General features: G+C 41.6%; 2 protein-coding genes across 3 annotated transcripts in view; both read left to right on the top strand.

Moving 5' to 3' along the window:
• The first annotated feature begins 1,905 nt into the window (after positions 1 to 1,905).
• Positions 1,906 to 16,711, top strand: LOC142371574 (serine/threonine-protein phosphatase 4 catalytic subunit B). The gene is made up of 9 exons (XM_075454266.1): positions 1,906 to 2,050; positions 2,642 to 2,917; positions 4,037 to 4,088; positions 4,181 to 4,231; positions 5,492 to 5,593; positions 5,752 to 5,925; positions 6,070 to 6,196; positions 13,972 to 14,161; positions 15,816 to 16,711. Exons 2-9 carry the CDS (start codon positions 2,808 to 2,810, stop codon positions 15,943 to 15,945), a joined length of 936 nt encoding a protein of 311 aa, XP_075310381.1. The 5' UTR covers positions 1,906 to 2,050; positions 2,642 to 2,807; the 3' UTR covers positions 15,946 to 16,711.
• Positions 16,712 to 17,039: 328 nt separating this feature from the next.
• The window catches only part of aldh3b1 (aldehyde dehydrogenase 3 family, member B1), a 25,326-nt gene continuing 18,933 nt past the window's right edge, over positions 17,040 to 23,432 (top strand). Inside the window, exon 1 of one of the 2 annotated variants that reach the window (XM_075454262.1) lies at positions 17,040 to 17,167. The gene's annotated coding sequence lies outside the window, so the exon portion shown is untranslated. The remainder of the gene's footprint in view (positions 17,168 to 23,432) is intronic. The other variant, XM_075454263.1, reaches the window with a different exon arrangement.

Raw genomic sequence — 23,432 nt, 5'->3', positions numbered from 1 at the left:
TCCTCCGAGCATACCGATGATCTGTGATGGAGGTCATTTAATTTCCGACATTGAGGCTAAATGGCCGGGATCAGTTCATGATTCTAGGATGTTCCGAGCATCCTCACTGGCACAGAGGTTTGCACAAGGTGTGAGAATTTTACTTACCCGAAGGAGTAAAGTGCTCGTCAAACTTTATTATAGATAGCCATATAAGGCACATATTGTATCAAATTGCCAAGTCTTAACACATGTATATCCATCCAACATTTCTCTTATTCTGCAGGAGAGTTCAATGGTGTCCTGCTTGGGGACAGAGGCTATGCATGCTGGCCGTACCTCCTCACACCATATCCTGATCCAGGAACAAGGGTGGAGAGGGCATTCCACCATGCACACGCTACAACAAGGGCACGGATAGAAATGATCTTTGGCCAAATTAAATACAGGTTCATTGCTTAAAGTTTCAGGCACCATGGCTGACTTCTGACAGAGCCATCTTAAATTAATAGTATACTTCATATTTTATACATTTTGTCTTGTGGACAACTTTTCAGGCTGAAGTCTTTTCTTGCTTGAGTCCCTGCAGGTTCCAGTGCCTGAAAGGACTCAGTTTCTCCTGACACAGTGAGGGACCTATACAGGGACACATATTTCCATTGATCCTTATTGTTGTGACCATTGAGTTAGAACTTCTTTTCATAATTTAGCATTGACACAGTAGCAGTTTAAGTCAGAGCAAGTGTAAGAAGGCTAAATGGACAGAGATGATTTATAACTTTCCACACGTTTAGGTCATGGCACCCCACTGTGAACATAAATGTATAAATTAATTTTTAACACGTTGCATGAACCGTACAATAATGACAAGTTTGAGTTCAACTTGTGTTGAATTGTTTAAAAAATGTTTTTCAAGCTGTGGAGAGAAAACAGAATTAAATACAGTTCACACCACGACTTTCTCCTTTATCTGAATTTATACTAACATCCCTCTCCAGTTTCATAATCTCTAGCTTGATCTTTTTTATTTTCAGTTTTCTGTATTCCATATCTAGTTTGGTGCTCTCTTTATTGGACAAACACATTTCTTCAAAGGCTACTTACCACTGAAATATTTTCCTGTACTTTACCTTCACCTGCTGCCAGGTACGCTTTTGGCTGTTAAGATTGCTCCTGTTGAGATGTAACAGTGAAAAATAATATGTGGGTCACACACTCACGATAATATAGTCACAAAGTATGATGATGCGTGTTGATTTTTGGGTTATTAATAAACTGAGCAGGGCCAGTATATGTGTGCAGTATATCTCATACAGAGACAATTCAGCATGCTTTATGTGAACACATTATAACACAAAGAGGAGAGCATAAATACATGCTGCACATGGACACAATCAAACATTAATTAGCTCCTGAGACAGGACGCTGAAACCTTCTACAACAAAATCAAAGCAATAAAATGAGTAATAATAATAAAAAAAATCTTGCCTTTAAATCATTGGTGTCGCCTACACTTTAACCATAAACTCAGACTTTCACTCCAAACCATTGCTCTGTTATAAAACTGATTCATATTAGATTCATAATTACTGGGACTTCATTAAACAATTCATTAACACATGACAAAACGAATTTATTTAGATTAATTAGATTAATTTATACAGATTAATTGAGTGCTCATAATAAATCTGAAAATGCAAAATGTCCACTAAGAACGAGTTTTATTCTAAACATTTAGTGTTTTATCTATAAAACCACCCATTTGCTCTAAACAATTGAACCTTAACATTTATTCTTTCACTCTCATAGATGGTTGGTCATTCTCAATGTAGCTCGATTTGTAAACAGTTTGGGTCTTTGGGACGTTTTCTGTGTGGTTAAGGCCGGACTGAGCGCTGCGCGTGCCACACCGGAAGTTGCATGCGAGTCGTTGGTGTTGCTGAGAACAGCAGGAGTGAACCGGCAAAGGCGACACCGGTGGAAGAAGTGGAGCTGGGGAACGACCCGCGAAAGAACCAAACATCCACGGAATGAGAAGTCGATGCCTGTTTCACAGACTCCTGCTAACACAGTAATTAGTCTTTGATTCATTTAGCTCGGCTGTGTGGGTCGCTTAATACGTTTTAACAGTGTTAGCTACATCGGTTAAGAGATTAGCCGAGAAGCGCAAAACCAGCTTTGACGCCGTTTGTTAAGTTAACCAGTTGTCCGTGGTAAACCCGCTAACGTAACCTACCAAAGTGAACATGCTGTAACAGTTCAAAAGCCCGTTAAATATATGTAGAGATTTGGTATCAACTTGGGTATATCTATGGTGACCTTTCGGACAAATTCCCAAACAAAATGGTTGGCTAAGTTATCTAAGAATCGATGTTAAACTGACGTCGTTAGCAGTGATGTAAGCTAACATGCTAGTGGTTAGCTTACGTTGAGCTACGCCCCTAGGCCTCACATTTCTTTTCAAACAACAATTTTCTGTGATTTCGTGTTCTGTGTTAACGAACAAGTACTTCAGCATGGCTTATATTTATTTTAGATTTGGGATTCTGATAAGAAATGGATCTAGGTTATCCCATATGGCAGGATTATTTTGTTACTACGGTGTTTAGCTCTTTGTTTTCGTTCATATTAATTTCTTGATTCTATTGCTTGTCCTCCACAGTTCCTCATTCTGAACCTCCTTATTGCAAAGGCCTGACCATCAGGAGTTATTGAGCCCGGTCTAATCTCGAGGAAGAAACTGTGTGCTCCATAGCGTGGGGTGAAAGAGAAAAAATTGGTCCGTGAGAAGAGAAGTGTGTGGACAAAGTGTTTGACCAGCCCTCTCTATGTGTGTGACAATGGGGGACATCAGTGACCTGGACCGGCAGATAGAGCAGCTCAGACGCTGTGAGCTCATCAAGGAAAATGAAGTCAAAGCTCTGTGTGCCAAAGCCAGGTAATGGATCAAATGTTCCTCTGTACTGCAACAGAAAGCATCTGTAAGGGACTGTTAAAGTATATATTTAGAGAGTTTGATCTTAACTTTAATCAGTGCATAATATTATACCATTATACATGATATCCGAGCAGTATAACTTAATTTTACTAAAGACTCATAGTCTGTGCTGTTGGTACTATGTAGTATTATGCCTACAAATGCCTGCCCAAACATTGTCATTGACAGGGATTTTATAACTGAACATCTGTGTATTATGTGAAGTTGGGAAAGGGGTTTGTTGACTTTTATGCTATGTCAATCATTTCTCTAATGGGATAAAAGAAGAGATTGTACCATTATAGTTTAATTACACATAATCTGTCTTCTACAAAACTCTGTTGGAAATCAATGTTTCCGTCAACATTTTCTCATGCAAGTTTTAAAGTTGAACAATATTGAAGTTGTCCTTTACATCCAGTGCAAATGAAATTGTTGCAGGACAGGAAATGACATGGTATCATAACATAGTGCCATAGTGGAAAATATCTGTGTGTAATACATAATCAGTCAGTCTATTATCCATGTCATCCACCACAGTTTTAAGTTTAGTTAGTTTGTTTGTTTGTTAGCTTAGTTAGTTTGTTTTCTTGCTCCATAAACACTACAAACATGAACCTCAAGCTCAGCAGTTTATATCCAGAGTGGGCGCGATGTGAAATGTTGTCATGCTCGGTGTCTTTTTTTTTTTAAGTCTGCAAAATACTACAGACACAAGTAGTGCTCCTTTTTTTAGATGGGACATTTTACATGATTTTTGTTGACGAGCATCAATGATGGCCACTCCCATGAACAAATGAATCAAAACTGGATAATTTTTTTAAATATTTGATTAAAAACATTGGCAGGTAACCATGTAAGTCACACTAGGATGTTGGACAGAAAAGCTTCTACCAGTGCAACTTTGCTTTGGAATGCTGTTTTATTTAACCCTGTGTGGTTGATGGAGGACTGTACAGCTCTGAAAATGAATGGTGGTCAACACCGTTATGTTTCTGGGTTAGATATACCAGTAGAACTCTCAGGAGATGTAAGAACATAAAATATTGATTTCATTTATTTGTGTGTTTGTACTTTCAGAGAGATTCTGGTTGAAGAAAGCAACGTTCAGAGAGTAGACTCTCCTGTCACAGTAAGTCACATTTACTGACAGTTGTTGGCTTAAAAAGTTTAAAAAAAGTTACAAAAATGGCAAGAAAAGGTTTCCCCTTGTTTTTCTTGCAGGTGTGCGGTGATATACACGGTCAGTTCTATGACCTGAAAGAGCTTTTTAGGGTAAGTTTTTACACACTGATCATCAGTTAGTTGATTGTCATTGTGTTATTCTGTATATTTAGTTTGTTGGTGGTGTGGGAAACTCATTAATATACAAAACTTTAATTCAATTCAGTCCTAGTTTATTTGTCTCAGAGGTGCAATTAAAAGGCACAGAGAGCACCACATAGGACTCGGACAGAACATTGGGCATCCAGAATAAACATGGAGCATCAATAAAGTGCTGTCCAAAGTGACCAATAACAGCTCAAAGTGCCGTGAGCAGTTCAGTCACAGAGGAACTGTATGTGGGGCGAGCAGAGGCTGCGATGCTGGAGCAAGGAAAGCTCAGAGTTATGATGCAATACTTCAGTAACTCGATGAAGCACAACTCCTCAAGGCCTTTTTTTTCTGTGTATTTCCAGCCACAGAAGTGTTTGAAACACAGTTCAATGCAAATGTGCTAATCTTTCACTGCTGTGGTTCATTCTAATTACCCATTGCTTCATTATTCTCCCCAGCTGCTGGATGTTTAGGCTCTTCTAGATTGAACAGTTTTAAGAGCTTTCCTGGGATTATGAGGAAAGGGGAGACTCAACAAACAACATACCTGTGTGTGTTTTCTCCCTGGTTGCATTCCTACTGTAGATGGGGGAGCTGAAGTGATGTAACAGCCAGCTGGGGGGGGTTTTACAATCCTGTTGGGAATCAGCTCAGTAAACTCACTGTTCCTCTGTGTTGAGTTTATATTTCACAGGCTAACGCTACAAACCATTGTCTATACAAGGCCTATTCTGCCAGTGTTCACGTGATGACGGCTGCAGGTTTCAGGTCTGCATTCTGAACTTTAACCAAGAACCATACACTGCCCCAATCACTGTTAGTCATATGGTTCTTAGCCTGCTATGAGACGGTGCAACGTTAGCATTGCATCAACAATTTCCATACACAGCGATCTTTATCATTTTCAAGATATGATAAACATAAGGACAGTCAGTCATTTCCAGAAAAACAAAAGGTTTTGTCTCAGCTGTTTTTCACTTGGTCTGAGTCCTTTAAATTTAAATGAAGCCATAGGTTGTTATGGGTGTTGTGTGCGAGGCTGAATGAAGGAGCCGCCCTCTTGGTAAATTGATATGTGCTCAGGTTGGACCCTCATCCAGACTCATTGAGGGGGATGGCTTCCAAATGACAATAACATCGAGCAACATTGCCTTGATGACAGGTATCTAAAGCATGAACAACCCATTGAAACGACTTATTTTAAACTTTCCATGTCAGGTTGGCGGAGATGTCCCAGAGACGAATTATCTCTTCATGGGGGACTTTGTGGACAGAGGCTTCTATAGTGTGGAGACTTTTCTTCTGTTGCTAGCGCTCAAGGTAAACATGAGTTTTCACCTCTGCCAGCAAAGGTCTACAAATATTAAAAAAGTGGTCGGATGAGAAACCAGTGGATGAGTTCTCAAGTTTATTTGTTAACCTCTAGAAATTTGCTGACATGCTTATGAAGTACCCTCATTCTCATTTTTCTACCTCAGGTGCGTTATCCAGACAGAATAACTTTGATTCGGGGAAACCACGAGTCCCGGCAAATCACCCAGGTCTATGGTTTCTATGATGAGTGCCTCCGCAAGTATGGCTCAGTAACCGTTTGGAGATATTGCACAGAGATATTTGACTACCTGTCTCTCTCTGCTATTATTGATGGCAAGGTGAGATACTTTGTCCAACGTTTCCTTCCGTTGCAAGTGTATTACAGAATGCATTCAATTCTGGGCTTTCAAAGCAAATACGAACTGTAAAGCGTCATTTTATCTCTTCCAGTAGAGTTGCTACATTCTCTCTTAATCTTTCAGATCTTCTGCGTGCATGGTGGTTTATCTCCGTCCATCCAGACGTTGGACCAGATCAGAACCATTGACAGAAAACAGGAGGTGCCCCATGATGGCCCCATGTGTGACCTCTTATGGTCAGACCCTGAAGGTATCTGCAGATTTTTAAAAACAACTTAAAGACTTGTTGATTCGTGTATTTTTGGCATGATGACCTCAGACCAAATTGGTATGTAGGATTACAGTTTGATAAACACCATCCATACTAAATTGATGCCATGTGAGAAGCAGACGCTTAATTAAAACAGGTTCACATTGCAACATACATTTGCTTTAATAATATGAGGAACTATTGGATATTAGATGGCCAAAACACAACTCGCATCATCTTTTCCTGTTTGTTACTTTAGTAATGTTGGCAAATGCTATTTCATACACAATACCCAGAGCATGTCTTATTGCTGAAAACCTCTGCTTACTGAAAGTCCATGGTAAAGGGACTCTACTTGTATAGCGCTTTTCACGTCTAACGGACCACTCAAAGCGCTTTCACACTACATGCCACGTTCACTCACACTAATACAGCACGTCTTAGTCCAGATAGGCCCCACTGTGCTTTCTGCTGTGCATTCATTCACCAGTGGATGCATCGTTAGGCAATGCAGACTTCAGTGTCTTGCCCAAGGATGCTCAGAGAAGCTGGGAGTCAAACCACCAACCTTCCAATTGGTAGGCTACTGCTCTTCTGAGCTCCAGCCACCCTGACAAAGTAATGTCCTAAAGATGATCTGCCACAACCATGATCACCAGTAAACCGAACAGCTTTCTCTGTTTCTGTGGAGTGGACTTCTTCAGGGACTTTACACATGGGCATTCAGATGAATCACAAATCCATCTCCCCACAGAGGAAAGCCACTGCCTTACAGCATCATTAAGATGTGATGCAAAGAAAGAGAGCAAACAAATGCTTAGTTTTGGCATGGATTTTTAACCAGTTACTTCAGTGAGCAGCTTGTTTATCTAGTGGGACCCCTACAGTGTGCTCTGACGGTGCATGGAGGTGCCAGGTTCACTCTGATAGGCCCCTCATCTTTTCTGACTGCTGGACTCAAATAGGCTCATGTTGGGGCCTCCCCAGCTTGCTCCTCACAACTTATTACAGCCATTTTGATTACATTCCACACAGATGTTGGTTTTGGATGCTCTCGTTGGGCAGCTTTCCTGCTCTTCTTTGTGTCAGCTACATTCTGAGCAGTCATCCACTTTCTTTCTGTATTTTCTGTCAGCAGCTGTACGCTTCTCTGAGCCAGCTGCATCAACTGTAACTGACACTGCCATTTCATCATTTTCTGTTTTTTTTGCTCGAGGTTAAACAGCCCATTGTATTTCCTGGCTTCTGCCTTTGTGATCAGCACTTCATCTCACTGTCCGTGATGTTCCTCTTTGCCATTGTTTATTTGACACAAGCTGACAGGAGGGAAGTTTTATTGTAGTATGTATACTGTATTTTCCAGACTATAAGTCACATCAGCCAAAAAAGTTATTTCATAAAATTTCTCTGGGACACTTGGGCCCCTGGGGATGTCAAACGTGAGGGGGACCTCGTCCATGTTGATCATATGATTCAGGTACCTGGAAGCCTGCCGGCAGCTTCTGACGCACCACTGTCCGTGCTCTGGTAGAGAGGAGGCTGGGTTGCATGAAGCGCTAACACCAAGAAGGCCCGCCTGCCAAGTCATTATATCCATCTCCGTGGCAACTACCAGGGCGTGGAGACGTGACCGCACCGCTGACCAGCCTCTCCCAGCAGCACACTGTTCCAGCACCCACCTGTGGACCCAGCACCCACCTGAGATGCGATTTGTGGAATAAACCAAATTATCAATGTAGAAACCTCTTGGCCTACATCATTTTCAGATTTTGTTACTTAGGCCTCTTTTACTACAAAAGCTTCCCAGTATTTTAGAGATGAGTCAGGAGCTACTGTACCATATTGACTTATCTTCATGACAGCTGGAACTGCATGATAGGGGACAGTTAAACAAGTCGAAGGGAAAGTCTGGTGGAACCGTGTAGTGTGAGCACTCTGTCATTGATCCAGCACTCTCTCACTGATCCACAGAAAGAGGAGTTCTGGGAAAGATGGCGCCAGAGTGTGAGGCGTTACGTATGCTGACTGTATTTCTACTCTAGTTGCACATAATGTCGACACTCTGCTGGTGTAGCATCTAGCAACGTGCTAGATCTGAGAATCTCTCCTATAGATCTGGTCAACCTGGATCATTATGAACAGCAAACGCTGCCTCCTTTCCTGTCAGACATCCCGGCACACCTCTGCCGCACGTCAGCGCCACTCCCTCAGCGAAAATGCCACCGCCCCTGGGGTAAGCATGGCGGCTGTCTGGTGAGGCTGAGGGCCAGGTTGGTGCGTCCCGACCGCGGTGGATATGGCGCAGTGCCTCACCTTTGTGTCTGGACGTTGGCTGGACCCCGTCGCTGCCTGCCTGGTACCGGTGCCCGGCTCGGATGATCTGTTCCTCCCCCGCGGTCCCTGCCCTCCTTGTCCGCGCTGGCGTGGAATGGATCCGGGAAACCTGCGGCCTCTCCTCACCTGCTGACCCACGGTCAGCTGCTCGCTCAGATCTGCCAGCTGCTGCCAGGTTTGCCCTGGTTAACGCATAAAACATTCCCCCTGAAGGATTTCTTCACATCTCGTGAACTGGATTTCCTCTTTGTCACCGACTTGGCTGAGTGTTGGTGAGTCCAGTGCCTTCACAGAACTCTTACCTGCCGAGTGTTGCTATTTTAATTCTCCACAGACATCTGGTCGAGGAGGAGGAATTGCAACTATTTTTAAAAGTGATTTTAAATGTAAACAGATATCGCTGTTATCGGCTTTTGCCAGCTTTGAATTTAGTTTGTTTGAGCTGGGAAGTGCTCGCACAGTGCTGTGTGCTGTGGTTTATCGGCCTCCCAAATACAACGGAGACTTTTTAAATGACTTTTCTGTATTCTTGGCTGATATCATGCCGAAATATGACCGGCTCCTGATTGCCGGGGATTGTAATGTCCATGTGTGTTGTCCAGAAAAACCCCTGGCGAGGGAGTTTTAAATATAATCGACTCTTTTAATCTTGTACAGTCTGTATTGGGCCCAACACATGTACAGGGACACACACCTGATCTTGTTTTATCATATGGTGTGCCTGTTTTTAACTGTTGGAAGCTGCTGTGTGCTGTAACTCAGTTAAACCTCGCGCTGCTGCTGGCAGATGCCGGGTTATTTACCCTTTCACTGCTGCCCGCTTCTCAGCTGCCTTCAGTCAGAACTGCATCACTCCCGATTATGTGTGCGATGATACAGAGGCTCTTAGCTCTCAGTTTTTTTACACTTGTCAAATTGCCATTGACTGTGCTGCCCATTAAAGAGCAGGCAGCGTAAAGTTGAATCAGAGCCTTGGTTGAATGAAACAACCCGCAGCGCCAGACAGGAGTGTCGTATAGCTGAGCGCAAATGGAAAAAGGATCTACTGGAAGTGTCTTTTCAAATGTTGAGGGATTGTTGGCGCCGTTACCAGTCCTCTGTGAAAGAGGCTAAAGGAAAATATTTCTGGGATATTGTTTTAAACTGTCACAAACCTGGTGTGTTGTTTAAGGTGATAAACTCTGCTCTGAATGCACCACAGACTGGGAACTGAGCCCTCGCCTTCTGTGTGTGAAAACTTTCTGCAATTCTTCACTGCTAAAGTCTCTTCTATCAGAGCACTTATTTCACTTCCTGCTTACGACCCCTCAGTTTTTGTCCCCTGTTCTGCTGTTTTTGACTCATTTGAACCAGTGACCATGTCCTTTGTGCAGGAGAATATGGGACATTTAAAGCCATCAGGCTCGCCCAACGACCCTGTTCCTCCTCAACTTTTTAAGGAGGTTTTCCCCACTGTTGGGCCATATTTATTACATCTGCATCAATAGCCGCTTTCGGACAGAGTAGTTATAGGAACGCAGTTATCAGAACTGTCCTACTCGAATTTCGTTCTGATAACTGTCCTTCTGTTTCAGTCTGCATTCGCACATGAGTCGGGACCTGATAGGGACTGATGCGGCGCGCGCAGCCGTCTGCTTCAGTGACGTGTTAGCCGTTAGCCGTTTAGCGCCACATTCAAACACAAAACAAAACCCGTAAAAGTAATTAGAGAAGAAAAAACAGCACAATGAATCTAATATGGAGAGCGGGGAGGCCAGCGTGTTCATGGTCTGCATGATGGTGATATTAATCATGGACAATCACATCAGGCGTCTAATATCGAGGCTGGAAGAGCTCACAGAGAGAGTCAGGAGATACTTTTTCATTTCATGAAGGAAGAAAGGAGAGCAGAGCGCTGCAGACAAAGGAGACCAGTGTAAGTTTAACTTATTAAACACCCGCCGGTTGTGTCTGTGTCTATGATGAAACATTTCAGCCGTGATAGCATGACATGGGGCGTAGCTACCGACCACCACACACCTCCCTCAGATCGTTCTATAGAACCATGAAAAGACCCGACCTCGGAGAAGGAGCTAAATAGTTATAGGAACTGAGGGAGAAAGCCCCGAGTTCCTGTATGTCCGAACACGGGAGAAAACGGCCCCGCGGATTAAAAGGTTATTAGAACTGCCAAAGGTTCCTACAGTCCGAAAGCGGCTATTAACAGCAGTCTGTCCTCAGGAGTAGTTCCTGTACATTTTAAACATGCAGTTGTGCAGCCACTGATTTTTTTTTTTTGTTTTTTTTTTGTTTTTTTTTGTTTTTTTTTGTTTTTTTTTTTGTTTAAAAAAAAAAAAAAACTGGACTGGATCCTACTGCTATGGATAACTTTAGGCCCATATCTAAACTGTCCTTCCTTTCTAAAATCTTAGAGAAGATTGTCTATTCTCAGCTCATGGACCTTTTAAATGGACAAAATGTTCTTGAAATTTTCCAATCTGGTTTTAAAATATTTCACAGCACAGAATCAGCGCTTTTAAGAGTTTTTAACGACGTCTTTTTAGCTACTGATTCTGGTCACTGTAATCCTTGTGCTTTTAGACTTAACTGCTGTATTTGATACAGTGGACCATGACATCCTGATTAATCGCTTGGAGCAGTGGGTGGGCATCAGGGGCTCAGCGCTGGAATGGTTCAGGTCCTACTTGTCGCATCGGACATTCTGTGTCAGCCTTGGTGACTCCGTATCTTCCACTGCTCCTCTCCCATGTGGGGTTCCACAGGGTTCAGTGCAGGGCCCTCTTTTATTTTCTTTGTATCTTCTCCCACTGGGTTCCATTCTCAGGAAGCACGGCATTTTATTCCACTGTTATGCTGATGACAGCCAGATTTATGTACCGCTTAAAAAGGCTGATTCATACTCCCCCAAGACACTGTTAAACTGTTTAGAGGATGTCATGGCCTGGATGGCTTTAAACTTTTTAAATATGAATGAAAAAAAGACTGAAGGAATGGTTTTTGGAGGCACCTCTGTGACCCCCTCAGTCGATTTGGGTTTTCTTGGCACAGTATGCCAAACCCATACTCAATGATCTGGGGGTAAAAGTAGACTCGGATCTGAATTTCGACAGCCAGATTAAAGCTGTGGTGAAAGCAAGTTTCTTCCAGTTAACCCTTGCATGAACGACCGATACCTCCACTCTTCCATGAGTGGGGTCAAAAATGACCCCAATTAGAATCAATGTGTTTTTGCAATGAATTTAAAAAATGTCTGTCTTTTTGGTTAAAGGTGATTATGTTTATTATATTTGAGTCAACAAAAAACTGATTTTACATTTAACAAGTTTTTTTATAACTTTTTTTTTTTTTTTACAAGAAATAACATCAAAAATCTTAAAAAAATATTAGAAATAATCCAATGACATAACTAGAAATTAATAGAAATTAAACTGACATGATGGAATACCTGATGACAGCTTTACAGTCATCTTTGGTCAACACAAATATGAGCTCTTGAAAGAGTTTTATGTAACATTGTTTGTGTATTTGTAGGTCGTTTGATTTGATATTTCAATTGCATTTTATCATATTCACCTTTTTTCCACAGACTGTTTCCATCCAACAGTATTTTATATTCAAAGATAAATGATTGAAGAAAAAAAGAAAAGAAAAGAAAGTTCAGCCAATAAATATTAATGAGCAGCGTGTGTAATTGTTTCGGAGGTATATTTCATACAGGTACTTTTTTCCTTATTTTAACAAACTTGGCCCTATAAGTAGATTATTCTGATTACACAAAACTGGGAAATGTTTACATCTATTTCTGAAGAACGTCTGAATTACCAACTTGAAAATCGGGTGTGCCAAGAATTTTGAACGTGACTGTACAGTCTCAGGGTATGTCATAAAAAAAACAAGTTTTGGATGCAAGTGTGTGAGATAAGAAGAGTTTTGTGTGCCACTTCAGATACAGATTTCCCCTCAAAGGAGTATGCATATTTTCTTCCAGGCAGGAAGCTTCTTATTTCTATCCTTTTGATTATTCTTATTTTGTTTCATTTTACTGCATTGTTATATCTAGATAGTCGTTATCATTTCTTTGTTTAGAGCTAATCAGGTTTCGGCCACAGTCAGATTCATCCCCCAAGTTGACTGATCCAGTCAGATATCAGCAGGACTTGTCTCCTTCCTCTTTGACGTGGCGCCACGTCAGTTTATCTGAATGCCATATTGTTTCCTTGCTTGTTCTCAGGTTGTATTTTTTATATGCAGACCCTGAATTTTAACTTGAGGATAGTATTTCTATGCTTTCTTTATCTTTCCTCTTTGACCTCTTCTACTCCACGTAACAAAGAGAGCATAGAAACTCTTGCATCTTCCTTTCACAGTTGGTAAGAATCAAAGGTTCCCAAAGCAAACCCTTGAGATTCTATAGGAAAGGCTTGGGGTCATTTTTGACCCTGCTTATAAAAAACTGGGGTAGTGACACAAAAACTGCAATTTCTTAAAATGTATAAAAACATTTAAAAAAATTCAAATGGAAGTGTAAAAACTTTTAAAGTCAGAGATTTTGAAGAATAACAACCCTCGGGGTCAGTTTTGACCCCACTTATGCATCTAAGGGTTAAGGCAGTTAGCAAAAATAAAACCTTTTCTGCACAGACAGCACCTTGAAGCAGTAATTCACACTTTTGTGACCACACGGCTGGATTACTGCAAAGCACTTTATATGGGGGTTAGTGGGTCCTCCATCGCGCGTCTCCAACTTGTACAAAACGCAGCTGCACGTCTTTTAACTGGCACAAGAAAGTTTGAGCACATTTTACCGATTTTAGCCTCACTCCACTGGCTACCTGTCCATTTTAGAATTTATTTTAAAATTCTTTTATTTGCTTTTAAATCCTTAAATGGTCTTGCCCCAGTGTACCTCTCTGAACTTGTGCACCCCTACACACCCAGCCCATCCCTCAGGTCAGCTGACCAGCTGCTCCTGAGGGTTCCCAAAACCAGGCTGAAGCTCAGAGGGGACCGAGCGCTCTCGGTTGCAGCTCCCAAATTGTGGAATGAACTGCCACTGCACATTAGACAGGCCTCCTCACTGTCTAATTTTAAAACTCTTCTTAAGACGCACCTCTTTTCCTTGGCTTTTAATACCACGTAGGCTGTTGATTTTATGTTCACAGATATTTTATTTGGGGTGGGGTGGACAGTCTATTTATTTATTATATTTATTTTATTGTACAGGACTTTGGGAACCTTTGTGTTTATTTAAACTGTGCTTTATAAATAAAGTGGATTGGATTGGATGGATCAACAGTGTAATATGAACAGGCAAAAAACTCCCAAGTACAAGAGCTGACGCATTGTGTGGCTTGAACACTCTTAACAATCCAAATACACTTCAGATCTTGTGGTCTGAACTTAGCTTAACCAGTGTTCTTTCTCCTTTTTCCTTTTGCCAGATACCACAGGGTGGGGAGTGAGTCCCAGGGGGGCTGGCTACCTGTTTGGGAGCGATGTGGTCGCTCAGTTCAACGCTGCCAATGACATCCACATGATATGTCGAGCACACCAGCTGGTCATGGAGGGCTACAAGTGGCACTTCAACGAGACTGTGCTTACTGTGTGGTCAGCACCCAACTACTGCTACAGGTAGGTGGCCTAGCTACATTAAAATCAGTTTTAGCTGTGTTTGAATGAACATCTGGGATTTACAGAGTTTTAAAGAGTTGCTGGATCACAGCAGCAGTAAATATATATATTGCACGGTGGTGTGGTGGTTAGCACCGTCGCCTCACAGCGAGAGGGTTCCAGGTTCAACTCCCGGCTGGTTCTTTCTGTGAGGAGTCTGCATGTTCTCCCTGTGTATGCGTGGGTTCTCTCCGGGTACTCCGGCTTCCTCCCACTGTCCAAAAACATGCATGTTAAGTTAACTGGTGTCTCTAAAATTGTCCTTAAGAGTGAGTGTGAGCGTGTTTGGTTGTTTGTCTCTTTTGTCTCTGTGTGGCCCTGTGATGGACTGGCGGCCTGTCCAGGGTGTACCCCGCCTCTCACCCATTGACCGCTGGGATAGGCTCCAGCCCCCCCGCGACCCGACCGACGGATTCAGCGGTATAGAAAATGAATGAATGGATGGATGGATGGTTTGATATGAAAATGGCTTAAAAATGTGCTCGATGACTGCAACTAAAGCCGTGCAATCAGTTGTTGCCTCATCATGATGGCTCTTTGATGGGGTGGTCCATGAGGGGGGTCTTCTAGCACCACACCTTCTGGTCTGCCTGGGCTGGTTCAGGTAGTAGGAGACCCTTGTTCATGGCAATATTGTGCAAATCTGACATGCCTTCTCTGGGCTATAGAGCAGTTTTCCCCCGCTGTATGGAGACACCCCCACCTGGCCTTCAGCTCAGTGCGCTCCACAACAGCACGGGTGCTTTGATGCGTATATGTGTGCAGTCTATTGCTCCGATTATGTTTAGCAGTCCAGCCACGGCATGAAAGTCCCTCTTAATTTGTACTTGTTGGACAGCGGTGTATGGGAATCTGATGTACCATGGGTGATAAACTGATGAGAGCTTTGATGACCAAGGGGAGCGCACGACTCACAGAGGACTGGGACACCCCCGATCTGTCTCCCATCTCCCTCTGAAAGGTTCCAGTGGCCAAAAATCCAAGGGTGGTGAGGACCTGGAGGTGTGGTGGAATTGGGTTTGATCGGCGTGTTTCTCTCTGGAGTTGTGGCTCCAGCAAGCTGCATATTTGCAGCAGCACAGTGCTTGGGAATCTAAATCACGATGTAAAACATTCATTTGTCTCCGCAAGGATATCTACATGTCTCGGAGCACACGCTCTCTTCCAAGAGCCTGACGCGCTAAGGCATCCAAAAGTAGCAAATCAGCCGCTGGTTACGCTTCCCATTGACCTTGTTATATACAGAGTCAAATGAACCTTCAATTAGTGCATAATTTAAGTCAAACAGAATAATGTCAGCATCATTATGGGGTATAATGTATATATTTATTTATGTTTGCTTCAAAGTAATTAAATATAAAATGCATTAGTCAAGCAAACTTCATTGGAATAACAGCGGACTATTTTAGGAACCTCCTACGACAGGTCTGGATCACTGTAAATTCTGTTCGTACCTGAAAGAAAATGCAAAAAGATTGGAGAATGCGCAAATTCTTTTAAATCACTCGTACGCACGACTTAAGAACAAATCTGTGCGTACGAATGGTTGTTGCATGAGGCCCATTGTGTTACACTACCATGTCTTAACTGGTTGTTTGTGTCTCATTACAATTAGATGTGGCAATGTGGCAGCCATCTTGGAGCTGGATGAGCATCTACAGCGGGAGTTCATCATATTCGAGGCAGCACCACAAGAGACCAGAGGCATCCCCTCCAAAAAGCCAGTAGCTGACTATTTCCTGTAAAAAAATCTTTGAACAAGGCAGCCATTACGAGTCAAACACTTGGTACCATTTCACACCAGCTGCCCTCCATCCAGCAGCTGGACAGCTCTGCCAGTCTGAACTCCCAGCAGTCGGAGAGAAAGCCTGCCCAACCCCACGAAGCTCTCGCACAGCTTCAGCCCCAAAAGCTGGATTTTTGCTGCACTGCCCTAGCCTGACAAAGCAGTCACTGTGAAAGGTCTAAGGGTGAGGCAGATACTGGGCCTGTGACTGTTGTCACCTATCTGCTACATGATGGCTACTTTCTTTAGGTCCTCAGTCAACTTCCATTTCTATCTCTTGTCCTCCTCACGGTCTGTGGGTACAGCACTCTCCCTTCAAACTTGACTTTCACCACTTTTGTATTTTTTTTTTTCATACATTAGTCATTTAGTTATACAACTATTTCAAAGGAGTGAGATTTTCTTTTTCAGAATATGCAGCTGTTGGAAGTTTTTGAATTCGATCATTTTAAAGAATTCCTTCGTGGCATATGTTGCCTCAGATTTTGTCAGATTGCTGCTTCCTGGATAAAATGCAAACTGCTCCTCCCCTCCCTTCTTCTTTTCCTCCTATGTTTCTGTTTGCCTGTCATGTGCATTGCTATTTAACACAGCACCATCACAGATGTAATGACTCAGCTAGGGTCAGTGTATTCATCATTGGTTTTTCTCTTAATTCCTTTTTAATTCTCTGTAGAGCTGTCGATTTTGATATTGTGACAATAAAGTTTTTGTATCAATGTTGATTTGTTGGTTATAGGTATGATTTAATGACCTAACAAATGTTTCGGTTAAAGGGCAAGTTCACCCATAAAATGAGCAGATAAAATCGTTATATTTGATGATTTACGCATAGCCTCAACAATACAGAATGCTGTAATATTTACACTTTGAGCAAAGCACTAAACGGTGAATCTGGTGTGTAGTTTGAGCTTCTTTTAACAGATGTAAAACTTGAGTGAAGCTACCAGTATCAGTGGGCCTGTTGAAATGCTTTGAATGAGACGGAGAGCATGTACGGCCACGGCTCTCGCCAGACGAGTTTCGCGGCTTGTTTTTCTAGCTCGACCAAAAGCGTTCCGCCTCCCAGACTTCAGCAGCCGGTTGAGAGGAACAACACCCAGAAACGAGAAGCACTCCTAACTCATCGGCGCACCGTCTGCTGGTGGCTCTGGTATTTGGAGAGACGAACACACCGAAAGGTACTTTCGCACTGCACAATCTGTCCCACATGTACGTTTCTGCTCTGTTTACGTCAACGTTCCCGCGGTCGGATATGTGTGCGGGCAGTCGCCTAGTGAGCCTTACGGTAGCCGTCCACTATTCCGGCACGTCAACTTAACTCGCCGGATTGGATGCCTAGTCTCGCATACAGAGGGGCTTGTATACGAAGTTGTAGATAGAACATACGGGCTCCGGGGGAAAGTAAATAACTTGTGATTTTAACCAACCGAAGTTTCTCCCTCTAAAAATTTGAGTTTTGGAGGGAAATGAATGTGTATAAATCGTCAGCAATGGAACATTATTTCGTATTTCACCATGGCTGTGGATCTGTGAGCGAGGAGAGCTGCTGCTGCTGCTGCGACACAGGAGATCACATGATCTACTTTCATTGGGTAACGCACTCCGTCTGCCGTGGCAAATTTGCATAAAGTTCGGCCGAGCCCAACTTTTTGACGTGCCGCAGGTCCGCCGCTCGCCGTGCCGGAATCCCAGCATGCTTTGCGAGCACGGCGACGATCCGGCCGGATTTCATTGAAAATGAATTGAATGCGTTGGATCAGAGAGTTTCTATTATGAGGAGAGGGAAAACTGGCGGCTATTTCCGGGTGGTACTGCACTCTAGGGGCGCCAACGAAGCAGTGCAGAGCACGCCGAACTCTATGGTGGTACTATGAAATCCACCTTAGATGCAGCCATTGCTTTGGATATAATTTTTTATATTTTTTCATTTTAATTTTCCTAAAGGCAGGATAAATTATCCTTTCAAACGGCACTTGGTTTGATTTTTTTTAGACGCACTAGATTTGTTTAAAATACACATTTATTGTCAGTATTGCATCCCGAGTGACGTCACGCATGTGGCATCACTTTACGGCATGGTCAGTCCTAGCGCTGAGCTAGCAGAGAGGGGTTAGCTCAAATAGTTACAGATTTCAGCACAGCCCTTTTACATACTCTCTGACTAGCCTCTGGTTTAGCTTTGGTTGTTGTTAGCAGCACCAGGTTAGCACTCTGGCACAGTGGACGAGTGCCGTAAAGCAGCCGGTCGTAATCTGCCGTGCGTTCTTCAGATTCCGTTAGCAAAATGCTAGCGGAGACTGACTCGCAAATGCCAGACCTGTAAGAAAACAGAAAGATATAACTCCCAGGTTATTGTACTTTTGATATAAATCCACATCCCTCTGTCAGAAATCACAGTAATATTTTCAGGTTTCAGTCGCTAGCGGGGACATTTTTTGAGTTATTAGCGCCAGCCCTATGGAAAATGGTCATTCTGCACTCGCTCGCCAGCGCCCCCAGACAAAATCAACTGAACTGCGGCCAAATTTTTTATAATGGGGCGAATAGGAAGTGGAACGGCTGTCTGTAAAAGGGCTGTGGTTGGATACGGCTTGACGTGCCGGAACAGTGGACGCCTACCGTGATAGAGCTTGAAAGTCCCGCCTCCTTGACGTCATTCAACTTCCTCCCCTCGGGACCACGGAAGTGTAATAATTTGCAATTCAAGTCTTTTTTTTTTTTTTTTTTTTTTTTTTTTTTTTTTAAATACAACTTTATTTTGCTTTACAAGATACAAAAATAGTGCAAAAACATGACAAGTATCATAAATAATAAATGAAGAACAAATAAGCATACCAATAAAAATACAAACATGAGTAGTTTAAATAATAAATGAAGAGAGAGAGAGAGAGAGAGAGAGAGAGAGAGAATATACCAGGGGACATGAACAATGAGAATTACACTGAGTTAAAAATTTCAAATTGGGAGACTAGATTTATAGTTTTGATTGCTTTCTTATTATTAGAGGAGGAAATTGACTTAAAATATATCTGGAGTTCTATAATGAAAGCATAAAAATTGGATTTCACTTTGGCAAATTTACATTTGTGAATGTAATATTTAGCAAGAATTAAAATGAGATTAATTAAAAAATATTCTTTTTCAGCAGGGGCATCACTCTTTATAAAACCAAAAATTATATTTTGCAGAAGGAGCTTAAAATCACAGTATATATGATCTAAAATAAATCTACAGATATCTTGCCACAGCTTACGGGTATATTCACATTTCCAGAACAGATGAATAATGGATTCAGTGTGAGTGTCACAAAAGGCACACTTCAGATCAAGATCAACAAATTTGAATTTAATAAAGAATGATTTAACCGGGTAACATCTATGGATAATTTTGAATGACACTTCTTTAACCTTATTAAGCACAAAGAATTTTTGAGGAAGAGACCAAATTTTATCCCAACATAAATCATTTACACAACTATTCCAGTGAAAAATTACAGGAGAAACAGATCTGATATTACTTTGGAAAAGAGCACGAATTTTACAATTTTTCTTTTTGCTAGAAGAAGGGACAAAACATATTTTCCCAACTGGTGAGTTGGTTACCTCAGTGAAGGGAGCATCAAGTATAGAGGCAGATGTGTTGCTTTTAAATAACATTATTACACCAGGTGGGATTGCATCAAAAATGATGGCAAATTGTTTTGGTGTTACGGGTATTCCATAAAATTGAAGGAACTCCTCATAAGAAAATAAGCTACCATTGCTATTGAATAGTTGTTTGACCCAAATTATGTCATTGTTGAACCACTCCCTTAAGAATATTGATCTGTTCTTATAAAGTATATCTTTGTTATTCCATATGGAGTAACGGTGTGGTGAAAAATTGTGTTTGTATATCATTGACCATGCAAGTAGTGCTTGTTTATGAAAATTGGAAAGACAAATAGGAATTTTCCCTATGTCATAGTTACATGCTAAGAGGAATTTTAGGCCGCCAATTTTAGAAAAAATATGATTGGAGATACAGTTCCACATTGAATTTGGGTTTTTTAGAAATTGATTGATCCAATTGATTTTAAAGGTGTTGTTCAAAGAAGCAAAGTCCAAAAAATGAAGTCCCCCATTCTCATATGTGTTTATGACAACAGATTTTTTTATGTAATGCATTTTGTTCTTCCATAAAAAGTTGAACAACAACTGATCTATCCCTTTAATGGTTTTATTTTCAATATGTAATGAAAGGGCCGCATAAGTAAGTCTAGATATTCCTTCTGCTTTTGTTATTAGAGTTCTGCCTCTTAAAGATAAATCTCTTAATAGCCATAGATTAAATCTTTTTTTAGCCTTTTCTATGATTGGGATGAAATTCAAGTCATTTCTGACTTTCTGATCTTTAGTGATGGAAATTCCTAAATATGTTACCTTATCTTTGACAGGAATGTTCGCTATTGAGCGAGCAGCTGAGTCTTTCACTGCCAATAATTCACATTTATTCACATTTAGGTATAGACCAGAGGCTTTAGAGAACACATTAATTATATTAAGAGCATGAGATACTTGAGAGGAGTCTTTTAAGAACAAGGTTGTATCGTCTGCTAGCTGACTAATAACAATTTCCCTTTCTGCCACTGCAATGCCTTTCAGAGTACTTGAATTAATATGGATGGCTAAGATTTGGGTGACAAGGAGGAAGAGGTAAGGGGAGATCGGACAACCCTGCCGAATTCCACGTTCGACATCAAAGCGTGGGGTTGTGCCAGAACTCAATTTAATAGAACAGTTACTATTTGCATATAGTGTTCGAATAGCTTGTTTAAAAAACTGCCCAAAACCAAACTTTTCCAAAGCACTAAAAATAAATTGGTGTTCTACAGAATCAAAGGCTTTATAGAAATCTAAAAATAGGATATAACTGTCTTCAGATATTAAATCAGAATAATCTAACATATCTAAAACCAATCGTATATTATTAGAAATGTGTCTGTTGTTCATGAATCCAGACTGTGATTCATCTATAACAGAATCCAAAATTAGTTTGAGCCTTTTGGCAAATGCAATTGCTAGCACCTTATAATCATTATTTAAAAGGCAAATAGGCCGCCAATTGTCGATAAGTAATACATCCTTTTTAGGCTTTGGAATAAGTGTGATTAACCCTTGAGTTAATGTTGGGGGCAGTGATTCATTAGCTATGCTTTCTGTGAAAACCTTCTGTAAGAATGGGGCTAATTGTTCCACAAATGCTCTGTAAAATTCAGAGGTGAATCCATCCACACCTGGAGACTTATTATGTTTGAGGCTGTTTATAGAATCAGTTATTTCTCGTAACGTCAGAGGAGCATCACACAAATCTCTGTCTACATCATTAATATTATTCACAATAACAGAGTCCAAAAAGGCTGAAGCACTTCTATCACAATATTGAGAAGTATATAATTTACTATAGAATTTTGAGCAATACGTAGCAATTAGTTTGGGGTCATCACATAAAGTATTATCAATCTTAAGTTGTTGGATAGAATTAGTTTTGGAATGAGATTTTTCTAACCTGAAGAAGTAGGCAGAATTTTGCTCCCCTTCCTCCATCCATTTTTGTCTCGATCTAATAAAGGCACCCTTTGCTTTGAGTCTATATAGGTTATTTGCAATTCAAGTCAATGACGGAGCCAAGACGGAATAAAACTATTTTTTGCGCTTGATGGAATTGAGTCTTGCATTTCACATATGTTGTGTAGGACATTTTTTAATATTTTTTCATACCAGTAGTGTAACAGTTTAGCGGGCATAAGTGCTTCATTGTTAAGTTATTTTTCTGAGCATTTCTCGAACTACAGCATGTAGCGTTTGGCACGGAAAATAAACGTCATCACGTTTGGGCGCGCGGAGGAGTGGAAGAATGGCGCTGTCGTTGGCCAGTTTCACTCAGTTTTTCGAGGGCGAACGAAAACTTGTGAGCCGAGGAGAGAACCACTACCAGTCGGGGCACGTGGAGAGCTTCTGCTATGCTGGTGGTGATATGTCTGGCTTCGTCTATGCCAGCCAGCGAGACCGCCGGTATACAGTTAATGTGGGATCAGTGACGTAGCATATGCGACGCAATGTAGTCTTTTTACCCTAACTTTTTTTTACAACGTTTAACCAGGCACTCCTACGACAAATCGCCAATGTTTTTGCATGAACTCATCCATATTTAACCCCAGAACATCATGCGTGTACTGTAAAAAGGCATATAATGACTGGGAACAGAAGACATCATCCTGCCCATGTTAATAGATCCAGGCATGAGGTCCCATGGGGACGACGGAAGTAGGAAGAAGAAGCAAAAAAGGGGGCGGGACTTTCAAGCTCTATACTCGCGTGTCATTGTCAGTCCAGAGTGGCGCGCGCGATCCTCGACAGTTTTTTTTTTTCCCCCAGTAACCTCAACTTGGGCATGAGAGGAAAAGCTTGTGGAAATGTTATTGTCTCCTTTTTGCTGTTGTATTAGCAAATCTCTCACCTTTTTTTTTGTTTACATGAAAAACTAATGTTCTTAAATTTCTCATTAGAGTTGGCATCCTTCTATTGAGCTGAGTCATTGAGACAGGCTTGTCTGGTTGTATTTAGAATCAGAATCAGAAAAGGTTTTATTGCCAAGTAATTGTACATCACAAGGAATTTGGCCTGGTCTATTTGGTGCCATAAGAACAAGACAAAAAAAATATATAATAATAATAGAATAAAGTAATAATAAATGTAAAAGAATTATTTATTTATTTATTTATTTTTTTTTTTTAAATATGTGCAAAGTATTTTTAAGAAGAGTGCGTTAATGTAACGCACTCTGTACTGACAGAAAGACAAGACAGAACGTTAATATAACGTCAATATATAAAGTGTCAGTGGGGATAAGGGGTCATGTCAGTGGGGGGGTACAGCGGGCCTTGTTGGTGAGGCCAACTGCAGAGGGGAAGAAGCTGTTCTTGTGGCGGGAGGTTTTGGTCCTGATGGACCGCAGCCTCCTGCCAGAGGGGAGTGCCTCAAAAAGTTTGTGTCCGGGGTGGGAGGGGTCGGCCACAATCTTGCCTGCACGCCTCAGCGTCCTGGAGGCGTGGATGTATAATCAGTAGCATACAAAACGAGTCGTAGTAATCTCACCCCGAAAATTGCCAAATGCTAAGGCTACGGCTACACGGAAACGAAACGAGTTTTTTTTTGAAAACGGGTACGAAAATTCTTGCGACCACACGGAAACGCGCTGCTGTCCAGACGAAAACGGATGAAAACGATGAAACGATGCAGTACACACGCCACTGTGTCACGCCACGCTGTGAGACAATAGAGAAGTGTTAAAATTGGCTCACAGCGTCAACGTGTGACTGACGCAAAAACGTTTTAGCTGTAACAATGGAAACGAAACGAGGCCGTTTTCAAACTTTCCCACTCTGGAACCCGTTTTCAAAAA

Source organism: Odontesthes bonariensis, chromosome 21, assembly GCF_027942865.1.
Source record: "Odontesthes bonariensis isolate fOdoBon6 chromosome 21, fOdoBon6.hap1, whole genome shotgun sequence".
NCBI classification, from domain to species: Eukaryota; Metazoa; Chordata; class Actinopteri; order Atheriniformes; family Atherinopsidae; genus Odontesthes; species Odontesthes bonariensis.
The sequence above is the reverse complement of the archived record's forward strand: the minus strand, read 5'-3'. Positions and strand labels throughout refer to the sequence as shown.

Excerpts from the sequence above, each read along its gene's own strand:
- LOC142371574 (XM_075454266.1), top strand. The coding sequence starts at position 2,808 with ATGTGTGTGACAATGGGGGACATCAGTGACCTGGACCGGCAGATAGAG. Across the intron at positions 2,918-4,036 it reads GCTCTGTGTGCCAAAGCCAG|AGAGATTCTGGTTGAAGAAA; the intron begins GTAATGGATCAA and ends TTGTACTTTCAG. Across the intron at positions 14,162-15,815 it reads GCACCCAACTACTGCTACAG|ATGTGGCAATGTGGCAGCCA; the intron begins GTAGGTGGCCTA and ends CATTACAATTAG.